Source organism: Hyperolius riggenbachi, chromosome 6 (genome assembly GCF_040937935.1).
Source record: "Hyperolius riggenbachi isolate aHypRig1 chromosome 6, aHypRig1.pri, whole genome shotgun sequence".
Lineage (NCBI taxonomy): Eukaryota > Metazoa > Chordata > Amphibia > Anura > Hyperoliidae > Hyperolius > Hyperolius riggenbachi.
Window position 1 is genome coordinate 202,318,567 of NC_090651.1, and position 17,360 is coordinate 202,335,926.

General features: G+C 41.4%; 1 protein-coding gene across 3 annotated transcripts in view; it reads left to right on the plus strand.

Annotated features, from left to right (window-relative positions):
• SC5D (sterol-C5-desaturase) overlaps positions 1-17,360 on the plus strand; it is a 36,735-nt gene that overhangs the window by 5,339 nt on the left and 14,036 nt on the right. For all 3 annotated transcript variants that reach the window (XM_068240303.1, XM_068240305.1, XM_068240304.1), the window contains exons 2-4: positions 1,351-1,609; positions 3,036-3,253; positions 13,081-13,213. In XM_068240303.1, coding sequence (XP_068096404.1) covers positions 3,044-3,253; positions 13,081-13,213 — 343 coding nt within the window. In that variant the 5' untranslated portion in view covers positions 1,351-1,609; positions 3,036-3,043. The remainder of the gene's footprint in view (positions 1-1,350; positions 1,610-3,035; positions 3,254-13,080; positions 13,214-17,360) is intronic.

Below are 17,360 nucleotides of genomic sequence, written 5' to 3' on the forward strand. Positions count from 1 at the left end.
TGCACAGCCCAGTAGAGGAAAAAAAAAGTGCCTGGTCTTTAGGGGGGTTTAACACTACAGTCATCAAGTGGTTAAAATAATTACTGCTACCATAATTAAAATCCACACATTTTATTTGGCCATTTGTCACGGTTATTGCAACGTTAACAATTTATCCCTAGTATAATGTACGGTGACAATATTTTATTTGGAAATAAAGGTGCATTTTTTCTGTTTTACATCCATCACTAATTTTTAGCCCAATATTTAATAATTATATGCCCTCTTGTCATAGAGATTTTTTTTCCCCCCTAAAGTCAGTAGGTGTATTTTACTATTTGGCTACAAGATGTCCTCGCTGAGCAAAAATCCTATTAGAGTACTTTGTACGCTAATAATAAGATACAATGTATCATTACATTGTAACTGGGGGGAGTGATGTAGGCTTCCATCGGAAGCCTCCGATCACAGTGGCGGCTGGGAGATTATGAATGGAAATATTGTTTCCATTCATAAATGTAACGATCGACGGCGGAAATCAGTGGTGGGAGATAGCGCCGCGGCTGTATGTAAAGAATAGACATTGTTTTTTTAACAAAAAAAAAAGTGTTTATTCTCGGCGAAACATGCTCGGATTGGCACAGGGGATTTTTGTCCCCTGCAGCCAATCCCCCCCCCCTGCTACCAGCAGCAGAGCCGGGACAAGGTCCTCCAGCACCCAAGGCTGAGACACCGAAGTGCGCCCCTTCCTCCCTGCCACCCCAGCCGTCACACACTGATTGCTATTAGACTAAGAGGCACCACAGGGCCCACAACCTCCACAACACCTTAATATCTAGTTATCTGGCTTGCAGTCACTGCTATGTATCCCCTTTTCTTATTTCTTTCTGCTTCAAACACAATTAGGAATGACAGCTGAATGAATTCTGCGCCCCCTCCTACACTGCGCCCTGAGGCTGGAGCCTCTTCAGCCTATGCCTCGGCCCGCCCCTGACCAGCAGCCGCACGATCGCGGGCATTTGCCAGCACGATCGCCTGCAGACCAACCAAACTGCAAGTTTCTCCAAGGTCATTATCATAACTTATCAATAAAATGCATTATAAGCCACCAGCAAGCAAGAGATGACTAAATAGTTTTGGGAATCCTTTTTTTACTTTTTGGTACTTTTTTATTTCAATTTGCAGGGTGCTGTAAAGTTATTTTAAGCAAGAGATGAAAAATTATCTTCAGAAGAAAACTAAGGAGAAAAAGTAAATTTACCATAGTCCCTTCAGGGTACAGAAGTTAGCCTGCTTTGGGTACACCACAGCTACTTATCACACCCTGTATCTTGCCCTGCCCTAAGCAACACTTTTCTTTATTCCCTTCAGTGATTGACTCTCTTCACCACGCCCATCTTACTGCTGCGACTTGGATAACAGGTGTGTTAAAGGACGACTGGAGATAGCAGACCATCCAATCAGGGCCTTCTTCGCAGTTTTATAGCCTGCACGGCGATTGTCTCACCAGTGCTGGAGAGAGTAACACATCAGTTAATTGCTTACACCCCTCTCGCTGTCACAGTAGAGCGCAAGCCTTCCCACTGAAACTTGTAGGTACTATAGCTTGGGCCCGGAACACAGAGACCAGGTAAGGAGATATCGCTGACCATTAGCAATTAATGCTGTGATATATACCCACATATTTTAATGTGCCAGTAAACAAAATAACTGCTTTCTGTTTATTTATGAATTTCAATGTGTAAAGTTATTGCTAATTTAAAAAGTAGGGGTAGAATTGCAAAGGCTCATGCACACATGGAAAAGTAATGGTGCTGGGCGAAGTTTTGGAGCTATGATCTAAAGGGAATGGGAAAAATGCATAAGTTAAATGGAGTCCAACTGTACTTCAATAAAGAGCAATATTTAAGGTTTAGAGGACTCGACCCTAAAACAAATAATTAAAACAAACATTCTACCAGCACTAATGAATATTAGCCCCACATACATTTGCATAAGTGAATATATTGCAAAGCATTGTAGCTCAAAAGTTCAGTTGCTTTAATGGTATACAGTTGATGACCAAAGCTATAGAAGCAAAGTGTGGTAGATTGAATGCATAAAGCAGCAGTAATAGTAAATGCTCCTTTTTCCAAGTCCTCACTTTATGGAAAAGGTAATGCACAGGCAGTGCATTTTTTTTTTTTTTTTTTTTGCATGCCGCACATGCAGGTTTCCGATAAGGCAATGAATTATATGAAGTGTAGCCAGCAAGTTGTGATCAGACAAAGCAGTCTATTTAGTGCAAAGTTATGCAGATGTAGCTTGGAGTGGAATACAGGATGGCAGCTAGTAAGACAGGCTAGCAAATATTGCAAAGCACATGGATGATAATTACTAGTGTTACATACCTACAGTTGCAGTATCCATACCAGTGTCCCATGTGTTCATGCTCTCTCGCTCCTCCAGTGCTGTGCCCCAAAAGCAAAGTGGGGAATAGATGCCTCCCCCCCCCCCCTCCCAAATGACATACTACGTCTACCACTCACGTATGTAAGGAGAAGACGGTATTCTCGGACACTTAGCTCTATATACTAAGGAGGGGGGAAAAAGTAACAGGATGTAATTAAATACCAAACAAATTCAGCTACAGCAAACACTGTACACCGAAATCAGAATTATCTCCGAAAGGGATGAGTGTTTGGAGTTTATATATCCAACTGCATTCTTTCTGTTTAAGATTTAGAGCTAGTCAAGGAGAGTTAGGGGACCCATTTTAACACTGGTGAACTGAAAAGCCTCAGTGTAATATTAACTAAAATAAATAATCACAAACTTCACATAAAATGAATGTATTTGTTGAAATTGCTCAGAACAGCAATTACAGATGATGTTTGCCTTAAATATAAACTGCATAAATATTGGTTTTATCATTTGCATTACTGCTGAAATGTTCTTATATTGGTAAAAATACTCATAGATATTTTACAGAAAAATATTTTTTTTGTAGTTGGATGTCATTATAAGTTGCTTTGGACAGCATCTTGATTGAAATATTTTTTTTTTTCATCTTTTAGGAATCGCCATGGATCTAGTGCTTAATGCTGCAGACTATTACTTCTTTACCCCCTATGTGTACCCAGTGTCCTGGCCTGAAGATGAGTTGATTCGTCAGCTCATTGGTCTGTTTGTTATCACCAATTTGGGTGGCTTTGTTATCTATTTTTTGTTTGGAACCCTCAGCTACTACTTTGTGTTCGACCATTCGTTAATGAAACATCCACAGTTCCTGAAGGTGAGGACTGACAAAATGTGTGAACATAATCATTAGGGGAGAGCATCATCCTGAAATGTTTAATTATATTACTGATATATGAATGATGGCCAAACTCCTCTGCTAATCTAAGTTAGGCCTCTTTTCACAAGAATAGCTAAACTCTGCACTTGGCGCAAAATTTGGACTCCCACTTCTACCAACCAATTACCATAGATGCAGCTGACAGGCAGTGTTTGTAATAACACGTGTGTCAGCAGTTGACACAGTGTAGTTACATGGCACCAGAAGATGGCTCCATAGCACATCTAGATGTGGCTGCTTCATGAATAGGTTGGTTGTCCTGTTTCCACCCATTTGAGAACGTGCTGCTGCTTGGCAAGCTTATGTGAGAAGATGACAGGCAGTGGAAGCGTTGTTTGGAAACAAAACTTTCATCATCGCCTTTTAGAAACCCTTAAAGAGTAACTGTCAGGCTGCAGAAGCTTATTTAAACCTCTATTCTCCTGTGTTAAACAGTTTAGACGGAAGCCAAAAGGGCAACAGTGAAGATAAAAATCTCTCTTTCATTTGATGTGTGCTTATCAGCAAAGCTGTTAGACCAAAGCTCTTAAGAGGACACAAGCTGCAAAGCATTCTGGGGCCCTCCCCTCGGCTGCTAAGGAGAAGTTACAGGATCAAGTTTCAGCAGCTTGTAACTCAGTCCAGCGCACAGCACTGAAAAATCTCCTGGCAGAGTACACTGCAGGAGTCCGCTATTGTTCCTAGCCACATGGCTAATTAATATTCACTGCACACTAGTGTTATTCAGTACGAGCTTTTCTGTGATCAGGAAGCAGGCAGGACATGATGACACATTTGGCTTCATAGGAGACAGACAAACATGGAACCTGCCATGAGCTGTCAGGAGCATCAATCTCTGCATATACTATATACAAATTCTGTGAAGTACAAACGTGGACAGTGAAATGCATATGTAATGTAAGTACAGCCAATCTTTAGCTACTGATATATGTGTTTATTTTCTCTGAGACCTTATACCTAACAGCTCCTCTTTAAAACTCTTTAATTCTGCAATGGACTTGTGTTGGCCATCAGGGCCGAGACAAAAATCTCTACCACCAGAGGCTCCTCCCTCTTCTCCCCCGAATTGTGCCCACTCCAGTATAGGTAAGGGATGTCTCCTCAGTACTAAGATCCCTCCCCTTCCTTTTCAGTATGGATAGTCAGATATATCCCCTGTATTAGCCCCCTCCCAGTATAGGTAGCCAGATTAGCCCCCAGTATTAGGTAGCCCCCTACCCTGTATAGATAGTAGATGTGCCCCCATTGGCACCTTTAGTCAGAGGCAGATATAGCTGAATTCTTTTGGACTTATAAAGACAGAACCTGGTCGCATACAATATGAAAGTGAGTTATAGAGACCCTCTCATGCAGAGGGAACATACAGTAAATAATTTTAGAGATACAATGATGTGGCCTGGTATGTAAGATTTACTGTTACTTTCTTTTTGTAGGGGGACATCAGGTATGCTTTGAATGGGAGCTTTAATAATTGTAGGTGTTATCAGAACTTTTTTGTATGTGTGTGTGTTATAAGTACTTTTATCATTTATACATTTATGCATCACAAGATATTGCCTTTTGAAAATCTTCACTGCCCCGAATGTAGCCACTAACCTATTCCTGTGACTATGAGTTTTGCCAGCTACACACATAGCAATCTGATGAATAGTTTTACAAAATTAACATGTATTTTGTACGAAGACAGTTCTAAGGAATCTGAAATTCGTTTCAATGTTCAGCATGTTTCAGCCTCATACAGTGCATTATTCACTATGTACTTCAGACAGGACTCTGCCATTTTAATCACAATCAGTCTGATTCCACGTCTTATAAACTATGTGATAGGAAGTTTAACTAGTAACTGCACAGCATGCAGTATATCTATGCCCTGCAGGACTTCATCTTAAAGAGAACCCAAGGTGGGTTCTAAGAACACTAATTACACACAGAGGCTGGGTCTGCATATACTGCCCTGCCTCTGTTGCTATAGTGATTCTCCCCCCCCCCCCCCCACAGGCCCCCCTGCGCTCTGCTTGCCCCCCATAAATCATACGCCGAGCTGTCGACGTGCAGCGTGTCGCAGCCGGCTATTAACCTTTGCGTCTGTCACTCTCGCCGCTCCCTGCCGCCTCCATAGCTTCGGTCCCCGCCCGCGTCCCTTCCCTCCAATCAGCGGTGATGGAGGGGACGCGGGCAGGGACTCAAGCTATGGAGCAGGCGGGGGAGCGGCGAGAGTGACAGATGAAAAGGTAAATAGCCGGCTGCGACACGCTGTGTGTCGCTAGCTCGGCGTATGATTTATGGGGGGAAAGCAGAGTGCGGGGGGGGGGGGGGGGGGGCTTTGGGAGGGATCAGTATAGCAACAGAGGCTGGGCAGTATATGCAGACACAGCCTCTGTGTGCAATTAGCGTTCTTAGAACCCACCTCGGGGGTTCTCTTTAAGTCCCAGGGATGTAGATATTCATCTGTCGCTGTGCACGCTCCCTGCTCACAATCGCACGCTTACACGTGTGTTCTCATCGCCACCTGTTAGTATGGAGATCAGAGAATGGGAACACCATTCACTGATGTAAGTGCCTGTGTCAATGATCACTAGCATCAATGAGATGCCTGTAGTCATTGACAAAAATGAAAGTGACCCACGCATTACTTCCTCCGTGTTCAGTACACAGAGGAATAAATAGGGGAGGGAATCTAGTGGCAAATAGTAAATTACACCTAGTAGTCCATTATACACTAATTAATACATTTACCATTAAAATAAACTCCTTACCTCCCCACTCTCCCATAGTTACCAAAATAAAACATTTGCATATATTTAAAAAAAAATATATACACAAATAGTTACCTTAGGGACTGAACTTTTTAATATGGATGTCGTGAGGGTATATTACTATTATTTTTGCAAATATGGTCTTGTAATTAGTGATGGACACAAAACGGAAAAATACACCTTTATTTCCAAATAAAATATTGCCGCCATATATTAACCACTTTAGGATCCTTGGTACGCATATCCACGCCCCTTTAAACTACACGTGCAGATCAGGGGGGTAGACATGCGTACTTCTGCCTTACCGTCGCGTTCACGATCCCCGCGCTGTTTACCGTCGATCCACCGTCGCAGCCCCCTCCATCTGTGATCAGGATGTGAGAATCTTCTGATTCTCAATCCCGATCACCGTTCCCGTGTCTTCGGAGAGCTTGCAAACGTCCCGCAAGCTCTCAGACCCGACACTTCCATGTTCAGCCGTGTTCTATTAATAGAAACACGGTCTCAGTAGCACCATCTTGTGGCCAAAAAGTAAAATACACCTATTTATGCCACTATACTGTTTTACATAGAAAGTGTATTATTATTTATTTTTTTATTTTATTACTTTTAACCCCTTCCAACCCTGCCCCACCGTTATAGAAATAAAACACTTGTCACATTTAATTTTTTTTTACATAAATAGTTACCTTAGGGACTTTTCTAATACGGATGTCATGAGAGTATATCACTGTTAATTTTGCAAAAAAAGTTCTTGTAATAAGTGAAAAAGTATTAAAAATCCCTAAATGGAAAAATGATCCTTTATTTCCAGATAAAATATTATCACCATACATTGTACTAGGGACACAATTTAAATGTTGTAATAAACCAGACAAATGGGCAAATAAAATGTGTGGGTTTTATGTACCAAAGCACATTTTATATTAAAACTATAATGGCTGAAAACTGAGAAATAATCATTTGTTTTCTTTTTTTCCTTATTATTCCTTTTACAATGCATATAAAATAAACGAATTCATAGCAAAAACTACCACCCAAAAAAAGCATAATTTGTGGCGAAAAAAACGATATATATATATAGATCATTTCAGTGTGATAAGTAACCATAAAGTTATCGCTGAATGAATGGGAGGAGCGCTGAAATGTGAAAGCTGTTTTGGTTTTTAAGGGAAAAAACCTGTGATCCTGAAGTGGTTAAACTAGGGAAATATTTTAAATGTTGTAATAACCAGGACAAATGGGCAAATAAAATGGGTGTGTTTTATCCAAAGCTATAATGGCTGAAAACTGAGAAATAATGACTTTTTCCATTTTTTTTTCTTATTATTGCCAATTAACACTAGATTTACCAGGGCTGCGCAGATCTGCGTAAATTCCCTTGACCTCACACCTCCTAGCACCCCTGCTGAGTTTTTTTAACATGCTATCAACTCCACTCATTTAGGCCTCTTGCACACTGCAAGTGATTCCGATTCAGATTCCGCTTTTTAATCAGTTTTTACATCCGATTCAGATTCCGATTTGCAGTGTGCAGGGAGCAAACTGCAAATCGGAATCTGAATCGGATGTAAAAACTGATTAAAAAGCGGAATCTGAATCTGAATCGCTTGCAGTGTGCAAGAGGCCTTACATTTGTTTACTTGAACTAAATCACCTTGGATCTGAGTTACTCTATTTGACCACCTCCCATCCCCCACAACCAGAGAATTCTGTTCTTTGTGTGAGCACTGAATGAGTACAAGGTAATGCATAGTCAGTCACTGGATGGGAGAATGGAGATAGGCAAGTTAGGTTCACTCAAGTGCATAGCTATGGATACACACGATGCGTTCCTGCACTCGATGCGCCGCTCGATTCCCGTCGATTCGTTTATTTCCCACATGGCCGATTCGCATTTTGATGGATCGTTAGGTCGATTTGCCATAATTTACATGGCAATCTACCTAAAAATCATCGAAATGCGCTCGGAAATGCTCGGAAATATTCGAATCGACGGGAATCGAGTGGCGCATTCGATGCGGAAACTCACCGTGTGTATCCAGCATAATGGGTGGAGGTAGGGAGTTCCATAGTGTTGGAGCGGCTCTTGAGAAGTCCTGGAGGCGTGCATGGAACTGGGTGATGCGGGGGATGGTCAGGTGAAGTTCATTGGAGGAGCGGAGTGAGCGGCTTGGTGTGTATCGATAACGTTTATAGATATTGGTTTCGCGTGAAAATTCTCGTTTGCGCTTGAAAATGTTATCGTTTCACGTGAAAATTCACGATTGCGCAAAACGCAAAAATTTTGTTTTATTTTTCAGTGTTTCAAACTTTACAGAGTTTACAGCATTTGCAGACCCAGTGTCCATCGTCCCTGCATTTGGCACAGGTGAATTTCTGACATGTTGCACAGGTAAACCTGCTGCGATTCCTGTTGCAGCTCTCTTGCACCTGGCACTGTGTTGTCTGTACAGTCCCTGGCACAGCAGCTGCAACAGCTTCAGCAGCCCGCCTTTGTGCCAATATTTCCTTGTGCTGCATGAATCGGCAACGGAGTTCCTTAGCTAGAAGACTAAGAAACAATCTTCTTTTGCCTGTCCACCCTGTACATGCCTTGTACAAAATGTAGGCATTCACCACCGCCAGGTCCAGCATATCGGGATATTGTCTCTTTGATTACTGGCACCAGAAAGTTTTCTGACCAGCAATCCACAATGGCACCAACAGGACACATGATTGCTCTTACAAACAGAATTGAAATGAATGCCATGGACAGCATCACACCTTTTGGCCACCTCTACAGCATTTATATGTTGTGAAAAGCAAGCCTTATTGCATTACAGTATCTGCCATACTACCATCAATGCCATGGCAATGGAATGCCTCAGTCTGTCATCATTTGTCATGTCAATGGAACACTGCCAAAAGTGCCAATTGCCCTCTGCTTGCATTTTGCTGCATGAATCGGCAACAGTTTTGTGTCTACGTGGGTTTCCTCTGGGCACTCCGGTTTCCTCCCACATCCCAAAAACATACAGATAAGTTCATTGGCTTCCCCATAAAATTGGCCCTATATGACAATACATACACTACATGATACATACATAGACATACTGTATGATTATGACAGGGACTAGATTGTGAGCCCCTCTGACGGACCGTTAGTGACGAGACAATATACTCTGTACAGTGCTGCGTAATATGTTGGCGCTATATAAATACTTAAATAAAATCTGCAAGTTTTCATTGTATTCATGTCATTGTATCAGCAACTTTTCATTCTATTTTCACACAATTCTTTATAAAAGACTTGTGTTTCCATATATTGTGAATTTGCAGGTCAGTGAATGTGGGGGATATTTTGTATAGATAGGGCAGGCACTTCTGAAGGTTTCCAAGTCTCACACAGTACTCTGTATACAAATTCAAATGTGCAAAGCCTACAGGTAATGGGTGGTTTGCACAACAATAGATTGAAGATAATCAACCCTGAAGACCTGTGAACATCTCAGCAGGGGTGAATAACACCTCTAGCCTTGCGACAGAAAATAGAAAACTTGGTAATTCTAGTGTTAAAATGCATTTAAAATAAAATAATTCTTATCAAAATGTACCACCCAAAGAAAGCCTAATTGGTGGCAAAAAACGAAAACAAAACCGGTGCATAGTAGAGAGGCGCCGGGCAGTTCTGTGCAGGGGGCGAGCCGAATGACGGCTCTCCCTGCTGCCGCTAAACTCCCCGGCGGCATTAAATACTATTCCCCCTCCAAGTTTTTGCAACTTGGAGGGAGATGGAATTCGGGGTCTGGCGATTACCAGAGCCCGGAATCACCCTTATGCAGGGCGTGCAGCATTGCATTGCTGCCATGATGGCGCCCAGCTTACCTGTTCAGCACTAGGTGTCAAAATGAACTGCTTTGAAAAAAACAAGATATAGACCATTTTGTTGTGATAAGTAGTGATTAAGTTATTGACTAATGAATGGGAGGAGCACTGAAAGGTGAAAATTGCTGTGGTCCTTAAAGGGAACCAGAGACTAAGCACCCTCATGTATTTTACCATATATATCAATGGGAACATTAGAGAAAATCCTTACCCTACTCTCTGTTTTATTCTTCACTACTCAGCCTGCTACTGATCAGCCCTGATAAAATCCCTGACTGAGCATTCAGTCTGGCTTTGCTCAGGAATCATTATAGCTGAGTTTGTCGTCTCTGATGCCTTTTTCAAGCCCAAGCCTGTCCCCTTCTGGCTCTGCTATAATGACTCCTCTATAATGATTCCTGAGCAAAGCCAGATTGAATGCTCAGTCAGGGATTTTATCAGGGCTGATCAGTAGCAGGCTGAGCAGTGAAGAATGAAACAGAGCGCAGGGTAGGTGTTTTCTCTAATGTTCCCACTGATATATATGGTAAAATACATGAGGGTGCTTTGTCTCTGGTTCACTTTAGGGTTAAAAAAACCCTTAGTGGTTAACTTGCTTAGGTTGCATGACATGAGAGTAATGACCAAACTGTACTTGGCTTATGTAGGGCAGCATGGAGATGCTGCTTATTCAGTAAAAGGCACATCCTGTGCAAGTACACTTCTTGCTTTCCTATTCTGGCTGAATGGCTCCGCCCAGTCTGTGGGAAGCAGTTCTTTGAATAGACCTCCTGCGGTGCGTTTCCTGACTATTCCTGTGTATGCTGTCATTCACAGGTAACTGTGATGAGGTTCAAGGTTCGTACACACACCGGACTGGAGGCAACGATGGGTCCGTCGTCACCTCCCGCTGGGTGGGCGTTCCAACGACAGTCCGGCGTGTGTACAGTCTGCCGGCGGACTGATACGGCTGCTTCTGAGCGATCCGCCCGGCGGCACCTACCACACCCTTTTTTTTTTTTTTTTTTTTTTTTTTTTTTTTTCCCTTTCAAGCAACAAGTGTACAAGGCAGTAAATGGGGATATCTGTGTAATGGAACTTCCTACTGTACCTTTTTTTATTTTTTTCTCTTTTAAAAAAAAATTACGAACCATAGTTTTTCTAAAGGACTTGAGGTGAGTAATTTTCGCATGTAATAAAGTGGAACTCCTGTATAAACTTTCAATTTTTTTCAAAGCTTTGGTCAGAGGAAAAATAGGGTTAGAAGTTCTGCTGAATTTTTATTTCTGTCAGAGAGCGGTTAGCTCACTTTACAGCTGTCTCTTGAAAACTGGCATTAAAGTATACCTTTCAATGTGTTTACAGCAATAACTATAATTAGAAGCACCTTTTAGTGGACAGTCTTAACAAAGGGTTAGAACTGATGTTTAACCTCCCTGGCGGTAAGCCCGTGCTGAGCACGGGCTTTGCCGCGCAGGAGGATTTCTCAGGCCCTGCTGGGCCGATTTACATTATTATTATTATTATATTTATTTATTTTTTGTACACGCAGCTAGCATACTTCCCGATCGCTGCCAATTCGCCGCTACCAATCATGTAGCTCCCGCTAGGCTAGCTACATGATTTAAAAAAAAAAAAGAAAAAAAAGTGCTGCGCTGCCTCCTGGTGGTTTTAATTGACCGCCAGGGAGGTTAAAAATTGGAAAAACTGAGAGCCCAATATAATGTAGTATGTTAGTTGAAGTAGGGTAAAATAAACAGTGAGAAGAGTAGACTCACAAACATGGGTTACCACGTAGGCAACCACTGTGTAGGCAGGTGAGGAAATTAGACCTGTCCTCACTCAGGGTTAAGAAGTCGCTCTCTAGATCGGAAAAAAAGGGGTTAGGTCACCCCTCCACCAGGGGTGGACATGATATGGCAGCAGGTAAACAGGGGCGCCAGCAGGTTAAAAATGAATAAAAACTTTCAAATTTGCCTGGAGGAAGTGGTGGACTTACCTCCAGAAAGCAGACACGAAAGACTGTCTAAATAGTAACAAACACATTTATTAGTACCCCAAAGATATCATCTTTGGGGTATTAAATAATGTTTGTTAGTTTTTAGACAGTCTTTCATGTCTGCTTTCTGGAGGTAAGTCCACCACTTCCTCCAAGCAAATTTGAATTTTTTTTTTTTTTTATTTCATTTTTACCCTGCTAGCGCCCCTGTTTACCTACTGCCTTAGAATTGATGTTTGTTTTTTATTGTTTGCCAGTATCTTCACTGTGAAGATTCTGTCATTACTTCTCCCAGATGCAGGTGTCACTAGCTCAGGAACTGAATGGATGTCTACCTAATAACTCTCAGCAGCAATAGAAAACCCTGAGATTGTCAAACCTTTCCATACACTAGCACAAAAAAATAAAAAAACCTAACTATAAAATTCTTGCTAGATTTCAACTTTTAAGGGCATTATTTATTTGGCATATAGAAGTCTTCTTCTCCTTTTTGTATTTGTTCTGAATCTGTCTTGATTTTTTATTATTATTATTATTATTTAGTATTATATAGCGCCGACATATTACGCAGCGCTGTACAGTGTGTGTATATCTATATCTATATATCTATATATATATATATATATATATATATATATATATATATATATATATATATATATATATATATATATATATATATATATATATATATATATATATATATATATATATATAATCTCTATCTCTTGTCACTAACTGTACCTCAAAGGAGCTCACAATCTAATCCCTACCATTGCCATATGTCTATATTATGTAGTGTACGTACTGTAGTCTAGGGCCAATTTTAGGGGGAGCCAATTAACTTATCCGTATGTTTTTGGAATGTGGGAGGAAACCGGAGTGCCCGGAGGAAACCCACGCAGACACGGAGAGAACATACAAACTCTTTGCAGATAGTGCCCTGGCTGGGAATCGAACCAGGGACCCAGCGCTGCAAGGCGAGAGAGCTAACCACTACGCCACCGTGCTGCCCAATGTGTTTTTTTTTTCTTTTCTTTTTTTTTTTTTTTTTTTGCCTGTCTATCCTCTGCAGCAAAGGCTGGGCGATATTCTGCAGCTCAAGGAATTGTACTTGTGTCTAACACTCTGTTCTCATTGACTTTTTTTTTTCTGACTTTTAGAACCAAGTCCGCCGAGAGATTACCTATTCCATAAAATCTATGCCTTGGATGAGCATTCCGACAATTGCCCTATTTCTTGCAGAAGTCCGCGGCTACAGCAAACTCTATGATGACATTGACAGCTCTCCCCTTGGTAAATCTCTTTTATCTGCACTCTTATCATATGTACTCTGTGCCTTCTGCTTCAGTGATGGCACTAGAGCAGGGGTCAGGAATCTTTGTCTGAGACGCCACATATTTTAAAATGTAATAACGCGAGAGCCATACAATATGTTTCAAACTGGGACAGTAGGGCTCATATCCCTGTTGCCATAGTGATGTGTATATACAGTTGATCCGCTGGGCAGCGGAAGTGTCAGACACGTCTTCAGCTTCTCTTGGGTTTCAGCAACATCAGCAATTTCCTCAAGAGCCAGACAGGAGAAATACCGACTAACAGCTTGTACCATTAGCTAGCTGACTTAGGGGTTGATTAAATTTGTAGTACGAGATCCCCACACTTCAAGTCAAGTAACAGGCAGCCTATTGGGCCAATCAAAGTAAGGGGAACTTGTTCTACAAAGTCACTGGACTTGACAGGGTCCGGAGTGGGACAATTGGAGCAGCTGTTAGTTTTGGGGGGAGCGTGAGTAAGTTAGTAGTGCATGCTACTGCAGTAGCGTGCACTACTTTGAACATTTTACTTGCGCTTCCACACTAAGCTGTGCTGCTTGAGCAGTGTAGCTTAGTGAATAAACCCCTACTGATTTGTATGTGAGCCAGATATAGCCATCAACAGAGCCACAGGTTCCCTACCCCTGCACTAGAGCATACTCCCAGTATAGACTTGTAATGTTTCTAGTGCAAGTACATGGGAGCACTGCAGAGGCAATTATGATTCTGATTTCTGTACATGTTTTTAATGCAATGCATTACAGCATACCATATCCATATGAATGAACAGAAACCTGTGTAGTGGCGTTTAAAAGCTTAAATATCCATTGTTTCTGCCAAACAAGCTCAAAGCTTCCAGCAGTTCAAATCTGGAATTCGATTTAGATTAGATTTAGCAGTGTAAAGGCTCGTACACACGTCGGATTTTTTTAAACGACCCGTCGTTTGGACGTCCGGTCGTTCAGTCGTCCGGACGTCAAATCGGGCATGTGTACAGTCCGTCGTTCAGCTGATAAGACTGGACTTGAACGATCGTTCAAGTCCAGTCTTATCAGCTGAACGACGGACTGTACACACACCCGATTTGACGTCCAGACGACTGAACTACCGGACATCCAATCGACGGGTCGTTTCAAAAAATCCGACGTGTGTGCGAGCATTTTGTGCTATTCAGACTGAAGGAAACAAAGCACAGATAGAATTATCTGACGATCACAGCCTGCAGTGCTGGTAGACTGTGTTATGCTGTGAATGCACGGTACGTTTTTTTATTATCAATTGAGCCGCTGATGGCGGATGAATATCCGACGTGTCCGATACCCCGCCGGATCGATTCCGTGCTCGATACCGGCGGGCAGGACAAAAGAATAAACAAAGCGGAAGATAAGGAAGTGCGTGCGGGGATGCACCGTAATCGAGCCAGCGGCTCGATACACGGTACAGAAACGTACCGTGTATTCACAGCATAACAAACACCACTAGTTATTGGGCTCATGACTATACACATGTACAGTGAATATTGGCTTCAGGGATCAGGACTTGGTTTACCGTTCTGCGGCTGCCACAAAGATTTAGTAAGGTTGTACAATCAATTTTGTTTCATTAATGGGTACCTTTAGGGCTCAGACACACTATAAGCGCTTTTCTGAGTGCTTTTTGGCCATCACACGATTTTATCACGATTTTACTGCAATTTTAATGTAAGTCAATGGGAGTGTTTTTTTAAAAAGCTCTCAGAAAGCTTTGATGGCCAAAAAGCGTTCAGAAAAGCGTTTATAGTGTGCCTTGAGCCCTTAGTCAGATTTGTGAATAAACACAATTTAAATACTATAGAAGTTTTGCTATTGATAATTTTCAAAGGACAAAATAAATTACTGGTGTATGTACAGTAAATTAGACATGTTGTTCCTATTTAATTCCCAATCCAGTGACGCTTAATAGAATTCTCCTATTTGTGCACCTTTCCTGAGAGAAATATAGAATTTGTCTTCGCTACATATTTTTTTTTTACTAATTACTTTTTGAACACTTCAGCCCACAGGTTGTTTTCACCTTAAGGATGCAAGCAATTTTCACATTTCTGCGCTTTTAACATTCATTCCCCAATAACTTTATCACTATTTATCATACTTAAATGATCTCTGTCTGATTTTTGCCGCAAATTAGGCTTTTTTTTGGTGTGGTGTTACTTTTTTTCAGTAATTTAACTTTATTTTCTACGTAAAGAAAAAAATACAGTATGTTTCCAATTCAATCCTTTATAATTTTAATTAGTTCCCGGCTGCTGTATCATGCATCTACGCCCCTGTGGGCTTCCCTTCAGCACCCGGGGCGTAAATACATGTATTTGTTTGTTTTCCTTGCCTTCACCAATTGCCACGCCACTCGCTCGTTTGCTCCGCTGTTCAGTGATCAGTGAAAGGGGACAGCTTGTTCCCAAACCCGATCGCAGTTCCTGTAATAAATGAAAGGCCTTTGTCAGCCAAACGCTGGCATTTAATTCGCAGAACAAAAGTAAACACTTACACTTAGTTGCCGAGTACTGTAAACAGTACCCGGACTTATTAAGTGTAGCACCATCTTGTGGCTAAAAAGTAAAAATGCACCCACACATACACTTTATATATTGAAATACATACATTTTATTAAATGTTTACCCCTTACATCCCTACCCTATAGTTACCAAAAAAAAATAATAAATAGTTACCTTATCGACTTTTTAACCGCTTGAGGACTGCAGTGCTAAACCCCCCTAAAGACCAGGTTATTTTTTACAATTCAGACCACTGCAGCTATAATGGTTTATTGCACGGTCATGCAACTTACCACCCAAACTAATTTTACCTTCTTTTCTTCTCACTAACACAATATACAAAATAGACACCGAGAGCCCAATATAGTGTAGTATGCGGAGGGTAAGTGGTACAATGAAAAAGTGAGACAATTCTACTCACAAACACGGGTCACCGCTAAGGCAACCACTGAAAAAGCAGGTGAGGAGATTAGGCCTGTCCTCACTCAGGGTTAAAATGTCGCTCTCTGTAGAAAGGAAGAAAGATAGGGGTGGGTCCCCCTTCCACCAAGGGTGGACGCTTATGAACTTGTGGGTAAACAGAGGCGCCAGCAGGATAAAAACATTTAAGATTTTTAAATTATGCTGGGAGGTAAGCGGGTGACTTACCTCCAAAGAGCAGACTAGACAACTGTCTGGCATAAAAATTACTTTACTGCCATCTATTGGGGTACCAATAAAGTAATTTTTATGCCAGACAGTTGTCTAGTCTGCTCTTTGGAGGTAAGTCCACCGCTACCTCTCAGCATAATTTAAAAATCTTAATTGTTTTTTATCCTGCTGGCGCCTCTGTTTAAACACAAGTTCTCACTAACACCGCTTTCTTTTGGTGCTATTTGATTGAAATTAAAAATCGCAGCAGCAATCAAATGGCACCAAAAGAAAGCTGTGTTAGTGAGAAGAAAAGGAGGTAAAATTTGTTTGGGTGGTAAGTTGTATGATCGTGCAATAAATCGTTATAGCTGCAGTGGTCTGAATTGTAAAAAATGGCCCGGTCTTTAGGGGGGTTTAGCACTGCAGTCCACAAGTGGTTAACTTGTGGCAAAAAATAAAATCTTCTATGAAGTCATGGAACACCCTTGGGTGTCTTCTTTCCAGAATGGGGTCACTTGTGGGGTTCCTATACTGCCCTGGCATTTTAGGGGCCCTAAACCGTAAGGAGTAGTCTGGAAAAAAAGAAAGTAAAATTGACCTGTGAAATCCTAAAGGCATGCATTGGGCTTTGGGCACCTTTGCACAGCTAGGCTGCAAAAAAGTCTCACACGTGGTATTGCCATACTCAGGAGAAGTAGTATAATGTGTTTTGGGTGTCTTTTTCACACATAACCATACTTGGTGGGAGAAATATCTCTGTAACAATTTTTTTTATTTTTTTTTACACTAAATTGTCCATTTACAAAGCTATTTCTCCCACCCAGCATAAATATGTGTAAAAATACACCCCAAAACACATTATGCTACTTCTCCTGAGTACGGGGCTACCACATGTGTGACACTTTTGCAAAGGGGCCCAAAGTCCAATGAGTACCTTTAGGATTTCACTATTTTAGTTATT